The 11,298-nt window shown below is 39.9% G+C and overlaps 1 protein-coding gene and 1 non-coding gene across 4 annotated transcripts; one reads left to right on the top strand and one right to left on the bottom strand.

Annotated features, from left to right (window-relative positions):
• Positions 1-51: 51 nt before the first annotated feature.
• fam114a1 (family with sequence similarity 114 member A1) lies at positions 52-9,280 on the bottom strand. 3 transcript variants are annotated; one of them, XM_034188228.1, is made up of 13 exons: positions 9,125-9,280; positions 8,063-8,389; positions 7,004-7,085; positions 6,688-6,914; positions 5,477-5,611; positions 5,186-5,338; positions 4,924-5,098; positions 3,910-3,995; positions 2,368-2,535; positions 2,138-2,277; positions 1,799-1,871; positions 1,592-1,645; positions 52-516 (listed from the first exon to the last, which is right to left on the bottom strand). In XM_034188228.1, exons 1-13 carry the CDS (start codon positions 9,263-9,265, stop codon positions 391-393), a joined length of 1,887 nt encoding a protein of 628 aa, XP_034044119.1. In that variant the 5' UTR covers positions 9,266-9,280; the 3' UTR covers positions 52-390. The 3 variants fall into 3 exon arrangements, with proteins under 3 accessions (XP_034044119.1, XP_034044120.1, XP_034044121.1); XM_034188229.1 differs by having other exon boundaries at positions 4,963-5,098; XM_034188230.1 differs by having other exon boundaries at positions 4,990-5,098.
• A 323-nt stretch (positions 9,281-9,603) lies between these two features.
• trnap-agg lies at positions 9,604-9,675 on the top strand. Its single transcript has one exon. It is a non-coding gene; the product is annotated as a tRNA-Pro (tRNA).
• Positions 9,676-11,298: the final 1,623 nt, after the last annotated feature.

Below are 11,298 nucleotides of genomic sequence, written 5' to 3'. Positions count from 1 at the left end.
AAACAATGAACCGTAATAACTGCAAAGACAACTTTAAAACTGTGCAGTCCCTTGTTTTTGGTTCATCTTTTTGTTTGCAGTGAAGCCATATTTTGGTTTGTGTGACAGAGTAAGTTGCAGCTGACCTTCTGACGGTTTGTTTCCTCAAAACATAAATATTACAGTAACCACAAAACAGGGACAACACAACATTTGGAGAACCTGAACCTGAAATAGCCACACATGAATCGGTGCCTGAACACTGGCTGTTTTGCATGTACCTCTTAATTAGACTCTTTACAATTATATTCTGTGTTTATAGAACAATATCTTCTGAACTGTAGCAGCACTTAATCCTGAATAATCTGTCCTCTATTTACTGTACAATACATTAAGACAAGCGAGCGTGTGTTAGTGTTGCGTCTGTGCTGCTGTTTGCGTGGCGGCTCTGCTGTGCTGGCTGTGGATGTGGGAAATCTGCAGAATGGGCAGCAGCAGCTGAAATGCATTGTGGATGTAGTTTGTGCTGTTGGCACCCTGCAGACAGGAGATCCACGACATCATTATCACCACAGCCACAATAACTTTCCATTTTAAAAAGTTATCTTACATAACATGAAAAAACTGTCTTCTGTTTTTTAAGCAGTGCCCTTTCATAGGCGGCTCTAGGGTAGGGTACGATGAGGCAGTACCCCCCCACCGCCATAAGAATCACAGTAGCATGTCATCAATATCTAGGTCTCTCATCACTACCATCACTCTCTGACTAATCTGATCTTCTCATGCCATTAGTTTCCACAGCATCCATGACATATTGTGAATGCACTGCACAGGGAGCAAGTTCACACCACTCACATAACACAAAATGCCTTTTTTATTATTATTATTCAGTATGCTTTAAAAATTAAAAATGAATGGTTTCCTTGTATAACAACTACATCCAACAACAAAAACCATGAGAAATTGAAAAATGAGAGAACAGTCCAGCATTCAGAAAGAGTGAAGGAGAACAGCGCCACCTAAAGGAGAAAAGCTTACCCCCAGCTATATTATTTGTTGTTCTCTGTGTAGTTTTTCTTTTGTTCTGCTTGTAGGGTTTCCCTTTTTTTTAAATTTGCATTTGTGTTGCCAAAGGGTGATTATGAATTTTAAACAACTGCTATTGTGTTAGCTCCCTCTGTATTGTGTTGCATATGCAAATTAACAACATGTACGTTGTTGCCAGTTCAAATTGAATGCACAATTAAATGAATTAAAATGACTTCAAATAAATTCTGTTGCCTCTCCGTGAAATAATTATGCCCCCCATCTGGCCCCAACAAGAAAAATCTCTGGAGCCACCACTGTGCTCTCTGTAGATGTATGTGCATGACCTGTACTATGCAACAGTGTGAGTGCATTTGTATTCCCACTGTCTAAAATATATTTTGAATGGGTTTTTCTTCATTTACAATCAGAGATTATACCTCTAAAACAAAGTCTTCACATTGAAACCTTAATCTGAATTTACAAATTTAATGTAAAGTGCCGCGTCTTCAAATTTGCAGCTTGAAATGATCTTCTTTCCGATCACATTATATTATCTGTTGGAAAGACTTTTTCGGATTCTTACCTCCAGCAGCACATTATCTATCAGAGGATTCAACTCCTCTGCTTTTCTCTGTGCCTGTGAGAGACAGAAAGAGGAAATGACAACAGCAGCCATGCAGGCTGAGATTAAAGTGGGCACTGATGAAAGATCGATCATAATTATCAGGTTCATAATTGTAATTAATGGATTTGCAGGAAAACACTTGCACACAGAATCCTGCTCACGTACCCCAACAAGAAGCAGTGTGTCAGAGAACGTCTTGGCTAAATAGTCCACCTCCTTACACATCGCACTTGTCAACCTGCAAAAAGTAATAATATTTTTAACAAAACATTGCACTGTGAGTGCAAGGTGCTCACTTGTACAGTTACTGGATTTTTCTTTTTAATTTTTTTTACATACACTTTTTCTAATAATGGACAGAGCATCCAGAATTCATCAACAAAGTGCCAGAAACATTCCTGCATGTTAGCAGTTAGGTGTCAAGTTGTTGGCATATGATTAGCCAATTATATACGTGCATTAATAAACAGGTGTACCTAATAAAGCGGCTATATGAATGCAAACCTGGAGAGGATGTGCGCCTGTTCTCTTGCTGGCTTCTCCAATTCCTGGCCATGGAGGATGAGCTCTGCCACCTTGTGGAGCTGCTCAATACTACGAGCCGTCACTTCTGCCAGGCTGCCAACTGAAGACAGGTAGACAGCCTGGAACGAGAAACATGACTTTACAGAAAGGAAGAAAAAGGCTCTGTTGCAGTTGGAGCTAGTCACATAACCTTGCTGAACCAATTTCACCTCCACTGATCTGTGGTCAGTCTCTTTCCCCTGTTCTTCTCCATCTTTCTCCTGCTCCTTTTTGTTTTCTGCAGATGAGACCTCTCTTCCTGGCAGGTCCTTGTCAGCTGTCTCCGTGGTAACGGGTGGTTGTACTTTGCTCACCCATTCATGAGCCCTCATTCGAGCCTGGACATGCATAATTATCAACCATCAGTTCTGCATGTTGCCAGACCCCCATCATGATGTATGGAAATCAGGCGCATTTAGACAATGCCATGCTAATGTATGTGATGTGTGTGAATGTGATTAGCTAATGCATTTTCACAAAGGTGATGACTTCAAACATAATCCTTTTGGGGAGGCTGGACCAACAATACAGCCGTAAGTGGACCCCAATAATCCAAGTCCAAATCATTGTGGATCCACAGGAACTCCATGCTCATTCATTCAAGTCCACTTATATTTCTAAGTGTGATGATTTCGTCACATCAAATCTCTACTGACATTAAAGGAGTCATATTGCACAAAAGCTGTGTTTATCTATTTTTTTTAAGAGTGGAACATAACTGGGATTTCATGTTAAACATTTTCCCATAATTCCTAGCCTGTGCATGTAGAAAGTATCCTGCGTTAAGAAACGTTAGACCTGGGAAAGGGTTTGTTTTGGCAAAGGTCAAAATCCTTGGGGTCCACCACACTAAGCTCACATACATAGGTGGGTTATGATATTGCCCATGCAACATCAAATTGAGGCCAAAAGGTCAAAATTTAGCTTTGTCACTTGGTATGCATAAGTAGGTGAGACCTGGAATTGGCCAGGTGAGGTCAAAATGTTTGTCATTACAATTTGCACAGAAATTGACACCCATACATGAGTGGATTCCACAATTACTCAAAGTCATATTTGCTAAAAAAATCACTGGTGTCAAGATCACATCTGCCTGTTCATCTGTTGACCTAATCTGCCCAGGTCTTTTTGCTGATTCCTAACAAACATGGTCTGTCAATGAAGATTGGCCCTGAAGTTGCTGTTAAAAAATACGTTTTGGCAAAGATCATTTGACTTTCAGCCTGATTTGAACCAAACGTGGTGCTGTACACACTTCAGGTGGATTCCAGAATTGTCCTGGCATGGTCAGCCAGAGGTCAATCATTAGCGTGAAGATCAAGGTAAGTGGGGTCAAATGTCAGCTTGCCAGAGCCATTTCTGCCTTCATGAATAAACACAAGTACTATTACCAAGTGGACAATGTGTCCCCTTTAAATGCCAGTACCAAATTTTCCTGGAATTTGGTCACGATACAAACCAAGTTGAAACTTCTATTTATACAGCTTTAAACCAACATTTAGAAGCAGAATTACGTTCAGTAATACAGTTAAATAAAAATTCAACAGTTGTTGTTGGAGTTTTCCTGCTATTCAGGATGTTTAGATTAGATTTTGTTTAAATATGTAGTGGAGCTGTTCAAACAGGAAAATGAGTAAATTAATGACCTTCACAATTAAATAAGACCATACAGACCAGTGTGTGTGTGTGTGTGTGTGTTGAATCTGAATTACCTTGTTGAGTTTGTCAGGTGTGGCAGCAACATGAAGCTCAAACAGCAGCTCTGTGAGAACACTCACAAACGTCTCACCGTCAGTTGCTGACAGGAACAGACAGCATATAAACATTTATTTTACACAGTTAAAAAAAAAAAATAACAATGTCATATTAAAGTGGATTTCTGCCATCAGTCATTTGATTTTTCTCCCCCTTTGCTGAAATCAGATTCAGCACACACAATTTGTTTATGTGCCAAATGAATTCTGAATGTTATTTCCAATTACAGGTTGAAAAAAAAGACAACATGTATATTATCAGGTGTTTCCTTGATCTGAAAATGTGATTTTTGAATGAATGGGCCCCTGAACACCAACAGTGGATTAGACACGCCTTCCTGCTTTGAACACTTACAAATAGAAGAATTTCTGAGACTATATTTTTTTTAGGCAAGATTGTGACTGACTGATTAGAGTTCAATTATTTCCAGCATACAAACAAAACCATTTCTATTCTGCATAATGCCACTACAGGCTGAAACCTAAACATTCCTGTTTACAATCTGTTATGTCTTTAGTGGAACAAGTTTTGCTAATCATCTGTGGAAATTCTGAGAGCGCACATTTCACTGGGCTCATGCAGCCATTTCTGGTCATTTTTATACAAAATGTTTAATTGGAAAAAAAATATAGAAATTTGGGGTCATGGGGTCATAGAGTAGTTTTTAGGGTAAAATCTGCTCTGTATCCTGACAATGTTCTGCATTACAGCATTAAAGCCTCCAGAAATATGCATGTCACAAACATGTCGACACTAAAATCAGGCAGAATATAGCACATTACACCACCAAATGTTTAAACTCCTTTTTCAGTTTAAAAATTTGTTCTGTTTAGTCTGATTAAAAAAATGAACCAGATCTCTGATTAGCTCAGCAAATTATCCTGAGTTCAAGCACAAATGGCAATTTGTCTAATGGATCCTGGGCTGGTGCTCAGGGGCGCCCCCTACCTGCAGCAGGGTGGCTGACTCACACAGGGGTGTAGAACACTGTAAATGGTAACTTAGATCACCGTTATCCTTCGACTGTCCTCCTTCACCTTCTTCCTCCTCAGTCTCCTCTCTGATGAAGATCTCCTTGATTAAAATCAGCTCCTTCTTCATGTCCTCCTGCTCCTCTTCCACCAGAGAAGAGAGGAACTCTTGGACCTAAGAACACAATTATGACCTTATTGGCACCATGGTATAGAGACTGTGTTCTTGAGAGTGCACTCTAAAATCTTCAGTGTGCTTCACCTTCGTCTCGCTCTCAATGGACAGGATCTCCAGGGCCTCCAGGTGTGACAGGCCCTGGTAGTCATCAAAGAGAATACTGTAGTGAGCTGTGGGCCTGCTGACTGGCTGGGTGCTGAGACGTGCACGTTCCTTCTCCTTGGCTTCCTTCAGTATCTGAAAAAGCAGTTTATAGCCTCAAAATAAAATGCCACACAAAATATTGTGGTTTTACTGATTAGATGTCATAGATGTCATTGATTGATTCTCTCTCTCTCTCTCACTCTCTCTCTCTCTCGGTGGGTGTGTACATGCCTGACTCAGTGAAGCAGTCTTGTGCATCAAGGTTTTAGTCTTTTTGAATCCAGGGTCACTCTCAGCAAGAACAGTCATGGTCTTTTTCCCAATAAACTCCAAGGCATCCAGACCGCCGCTGATCACCGACTTTCCCTGAAAGAGAAAGAGTGTTAACACAACGTAGGTTAAAACAATGTTGACATATTTTTGCTTGAAAAACTTGAAGGTGACAATTAAAATGTCAGAACTAAGACATCTGAGCAAAGTGTGTGTGTGTGTGTGTGTGTGTGTGTGTGTGTGTGTGTGTGTGTGTGTGTGTGTGTGTGTGTGTGTGTGTGTGTGTGTGTGTGTGTGTGTGTGTGTGTGTGTGTGTGTGTGTGTGTTTGTTTGTTCCCTTACTCCTATTAAGTCCTCGGCCAACCCCAGAATTACCTTTAAAAGGTTTGTTCTGGCCAAGGTCAAGCTAACTGGGGTCAAAGTCAAAATCCCTTACTGTCTCCATGCCCACGGGTACTATTACATACTTTCAAAAATCTGACTCTGCATGAGACACCATGTCATAATAAAATCTGACTTGCTGGTATCTCATTTTAAAGCTAGAAGGTCACTCAGTAGAATGTATACCTCTGCCAAGGCACTACAGGCCCTTCAACACTATTAACCCCAAACAATAGTCCAAACATTTCGCCTCTAAATGTATACACTATGAGGTCCATGGACAACCTCAACAAAAGTGGGGGATTTTTTTTTTTTTCTTGAGTTCAACCCTGAATTGCAGAGCACGTAACTAAATGGAATAGGAGTTAGGCTACCAATATGTAGACCAGAATCAGATTCCTGGTCAGGACACGTGTCTGTGTCCTTGGACAGGGCTATTATTTGAGTCCACCCAGCTTGTAATGGGTACTGGCCTTGGTTCTGGAAGTAACCTTTGATCAAATGACATCTTGTCCAGTGGGAGTCGTAGACTCAGTGTCATGCTAGCGAAGTGATACACAACAGCACCAAAGGATCTCAGGGTCTATATAGGGTTTAGTCTGCCCTGATGGGAATCCCGGGGACCTCAAATTAGGAACCAATGCCTAAAGTAAAGTAACATCTGCACAGAATTTTTTTTTAAATCAAAACAATTATTTCCAATGCACAGAGCCATTTCACAAGTGAACGTGTGCGGATACACGCAGTGGCTCAACATCAAGAACTTATTTCAGGTGGACGAGTTCACTCACTGTGTTCTGTACAGCGTGTGTGATTGTGGAGAAGACCCCCCGGCTCGGAGCTGCAGCACTCACAGGAGAATCCCTGCTGTCAAACGGTTCAGCCTCCGTGCTTTCACCTCCTTCCTCCCTCTTCTCCCCTGCTGCCTCCACCGATTCCTGCGCCTCCTCTCCCACTGAGGTCCTGTGGAGGTGCAGAGCCTCTTCTGCCTTCACCTTTACAGAATTCAGGCTTTGACCTGCAAACATACATACATCTTTAAAATAAAAATAAAACCCTCACAAAGTGGGTGTGTGAATAGTGGGAGAACAAAATTGAGAGACGCACCGACTGAGGAGGTGGCGTTGCTCAGAAATTTCCCCCATGAACCCCAGCCTCCCCAACCTCTCTCTTTCTCCTGTGGTGACCTCTATGGATGCAAACACATATTTATATATCAACTAGAAAACATCACTTTACTGCAAATGATTTGTTAAACAACTGCTGGGAAAGGCTGCAGCCCCGCCCCCCCCACACACACAAAAAGGGATGGATGGATTTGTTGAACATCTATAGTTAATTGGAGTCATTGCAGAAACTCTGGGCTCAGCTAGCATAACTCTTCAACAAATAAAACTCCACAGGGTGAAAAAAAATTATATTTTGTCAGAGTAAAAGCACAACTATGGCACCTCTCAAAACATCTCTGCATGAAATCCAGATGAGCTGACTGATAATGAGGGATGTTTTCTCTATTTTCTGTACTCTGCAGGAGCCTTTCTCCATGTGGCGTGTTCATCCATGAATGATAAGAACTCTTATTCTTTCATTTTTATAAACCTGCTAAGTCCATTTTCTGCATGAAAAGTCTGCAGTTTTGGTGACTGATAGCTACACCATCACCATCTAAAATAAATAAATAATCAATACTCAGACACTAACCAATACTAAAAAATTTGTGTATTGGATTAGAAACTCATTTGCAACAGTATTGATGCCAACAGGGCGTGTGCATGTTTTATATACATACCACTTCATTTCAAGCTACATTCATGCAAAATTCTTTTTGCTAGGTTGCATGGAGTTGCAGACTACAACTGCTGTGTAACAAGAACAAACTCATGGTTTGTTCCTCTGATTTAAAACATTTCTGTGTGGAAAAAGTCAGTCTGATAACCACACCTGCTCCTAATCCACCATCAGTCCCAGCAGCTGGCAGACACATCTTTGGGATATTGCACTGGCAAAGCAAAGCTGCTTCTTCAGTTAATCAGGCACATCAACATTTGCCATATTTGACTTCATTATATGCCCTTTTAATTTTTGTTTTTAAGTTACTGTGCAAACAAACTGGAGGCAGGGGGAGTCAATTACCCATATGGTCTGAGGCAAAGAGACATAACAAACCTCCCTTTCTTCTTCTGCAGCTTCTGTGTCTTGCTCCAGGCTCACTGGCTGGTCACATTCAACCAGCTGATCCTCAGCAACTGCCTTTAGTTGATCAGGTGGTGCTTTTGAAGTGTCAATCTCAATGGTGTTCTCTGTCTCCTCTGTGGACTGAGGAAAGTTCAAAACTTCAGGGCTCAAGGGAGGTTGGACAGCATCTGAGGGAGGCAGGGGGGCTTCTGGGACATCATCACAGGAGCCAGGCTCACTGGGAGAACCATGAAGAGGTGAAGGAGTTTCACTTGCAGTTGTTTCTATGTCAATGGGGCCAGCCTGGGACATGATGATCTAGAATACAAAAGATCTTAGATTTTTTGCACATTTAAGAATAATTAAATTCAGCACCCCCTCCCCAAAAAAGAGGAAAAAAATGCAATACGTTATACAAATACTGTAATGCAATGGTCATTCAATTACCAAACATTTTAATTGACGTCATTAATTACATTCAACACTGACACCTAGCGGATAACTGTTGTACAACCTTAATGTCATTCATTTTAAATCCGTGTTAAATTTGTTTGTTGTTGTTCCTAGCAGAAAAATCCCATTTTAAATGACAAAACGTGTGCAGCTGATTAAAAAAAAAAAATTGACTTCCGATAATATTTAATGTTTTCAGGAGGGAGAAAAGTAATACTGCTGCTAAAGCTGCAGAAGTTACTGAGTAGAATCCCAACTGTCTTGGAATAAAACTGTACACAAAAGACAAATCCATTCATATTATATTACCAACATTAGTTCATGAGTTTTAACCCCATTCATTTCCCGCAAAGTTTAATATGCGAGTATTTCAGCATTTTTATGACTTGACAACAAAATATTTCCGTGCTAACAAATAAGCTATTTTCACGATTATCATCTTGACAAGCACTACCAAGACTTTTTCAACACTGTGACAAATGAATGCGAACTATTTTTCAGTTTTGTTACAATCTGGTGCCGTTTATTTTCTACTATTAAAATAACGTAAATATGCCCACAAATTGTTTTGTTTTTGTGAAAGCAAAGTGTACAACTCACCCGTTTGATGCCAGCGGCTCCTGACCCGACCCGCCCCGCCCCGCCCCGCCCCGCCACGTCGGCAGGCCGGCGAGTGACTCTGACAAAGATTAAAAACTCACAAGATAGTTCTCTCCACTGTGGCCACGTTTGGAAATACATGTGGTATTCTAATTAAACGGTTTAAATGTTTCAGAGGAAGACAGCTGTTATATTTTTTTAATGAAAGTACAAAGGAATATTATCAGAAGACATACTGATTCCACTTCTACAATAAAATTGTAATATACGTTCAGGGGGCGACACGCAAAATCGGAAGCGAGAAAAATTGAATGCTCTCGTTTTATCCGGATACTTGCTTGAAATAGAAAAATAGAAAATGTAAACACGCTCGTTTTCCTTTCGTTTGAAAATGATACATATTAACACAATTCATTGTTGAAAAGAATACTGTCATAGTGACATATCTAAAGGGTTATATTAGCTAATAACATCCTACAGGCTCGTTGGTCTAGGGGTATGATTCTCGCTTAGGGTGCGAGAGGTCCCGGGTTCAAATCCCGGACGAGCCCTTATTTTATATTATTATTATTTTAAAAACATCTAAAAGGTTTGTAAATAATAAGGTTCATAACTGCGAAGTAGTGAGTGCTATAACCAATATGCCTCGATATGATTTTTATGAAACTTATTACTGATATGATCATGTTACCCAAGTGTAGACATGCACTCCAAAGACAAGTTTTCTCCAAATATCATTGTTTATTGTTTGTTATGAAGATTCTGTTGTGAAATAAATGCAAAACTGCAAAAAGACATGTACTGTATATGTTCACAGTTTAACACATTCCCTTTGAATTACCATCTTAGACGACTTTATTATACACACATTATAGAAATGTATAATATTCATTATTATAAGTATCAAAATCATGCTTGATAAAAAAAAACCTTTAATTGCCCTTTCAGTCTAATAATTATTTGTAAAATATATATTACAACTGACATTTGCAGAGATACAAAATAACATATAAACTGCAAAGAATATCAAGGATCAAATGAGTCGCTACATTCGGTGTGTGTATGTGCGTGCACACCTGTTCAAATGCCAAACCTGGACACCTGTTGAATGAGTGATGAGCAAGCTGACCAGCAGATTTAAGGGTAGAGCAAAGCTGATTAAATGAATAAATGTTTGGCTTTGGGAATGATTTATTCATATATAAAGTGCACAATGGAGACATGTACAAAGACACTACGTACAAAACATTTTTGTACACCCAGAAACTAAAAAAAAAAAAAAAAAAAAACTCAAACGCATAATGTGGTGTCACATCTTTACTTGCTATAGCACTGGTGCCATTAAATTTAAAGGGGTCATATTTTATCACAAAGCTAATAAAGGCCATCACATGTTTTAAAAACAGTTATTCAACTCTGCAGCCATAATACTGCATGGGCAATCAGGTCATACATCCATGCCCCCTCTCTGAAGTTAAGGTCAAGTTAAGAATCAATTAGCAGACTGTCTCAGTGGGCATGTATGCCAAACATAACCACTGTGACATATGGCACAAAACACTAAACCCAGCCATTCAAAACTAGATTACACTACCAGAAGAAGTTGTACAACCCCTGGCAAAAATTATGGAATCACCGGCCTCAGAGGATGTTCATTCAGTTGTTTCATTTTGTAGAAAAAAAGCAGATCACAGACATGACACAAAACTAAAGTCATTTCAAATGGCGACTTTCTGGTTTTAAGAAACACTATAAGAAATCAGGAAAAAAATTGTGGCAGTCAGTAACGGTTACTTTTTTAGACCAAGCAGAGGGAAAAAAATATGGAATCACTCAATTCTGAGGAAAAAATTATGGAATCATGAAAAACAAAAGAACGCTCCAACACATCACTAGTATTTTGTTGAACCACCTCTGGCTTTTATAACAGCTTGCAGTCTCTGAGGCATGGACTTAATGAGTGACAAACTACTCTTCATCAATCTGGCTCCAACTTTCTCTGATTGCTGTTGCCAGATCAGCTTTGCAGGTTGGAGCCTTGTCATTGACCATTTTCTTCAACTTCCACCAAAGATTTTCAGTTGGATTAAGATCCGGACTATTTGCAGGCCATGACATTGACCCTATGTGTCTTTTTGCAAGGAATGTTTTCACAGTTTTCGCTCTATGGCAAG

Source organism: Thalassophryne amazonica, chromosome 15, assembly GCF_902500255.1.
Source record: "Thalassophryne amazonica chromosome 15, fThaAma1.1, whole genome shotgun sequence".
NCBI classification, from domain to species: domain Eukaryota; kingdom Metazoa; phylum Chordata; class Actinopteri; order Batrachoidiformes; family Batrachoididae; genus Thalassophryne; species Thalassophryne amazonica.
The sequence above is the reverse complement of the archived record's forward strand: the minus strand, read 5'-3'. Positions and strand labels throughout refer to the sequence as shown.

Bases quoted from the DNA above. Each gene is read 5' to 3' on its own strand.
- fam114a1 (XM_034188228.1), bottom strand. From the start codon at position 9,265: ATGTATTTCCAAACGTGGCCACAGTGGAGAGAACTATCTTGTGAGTTT. The intron at 5,339-5,476 runs GCATGTACACAC...CTGCTTTTTCAG, and splicing joins AGACTGCTTCACTGAGTCAG to ATACTGAAGGAAGCCAAGGA. The intron at 1,646-1,798 runs GTACGTGAGCAG...TGTCTCTCACAG, and splicing joins ACACACTGCTTCTTGTTGGG to GCACAGAGAAAAGCAGAGGA.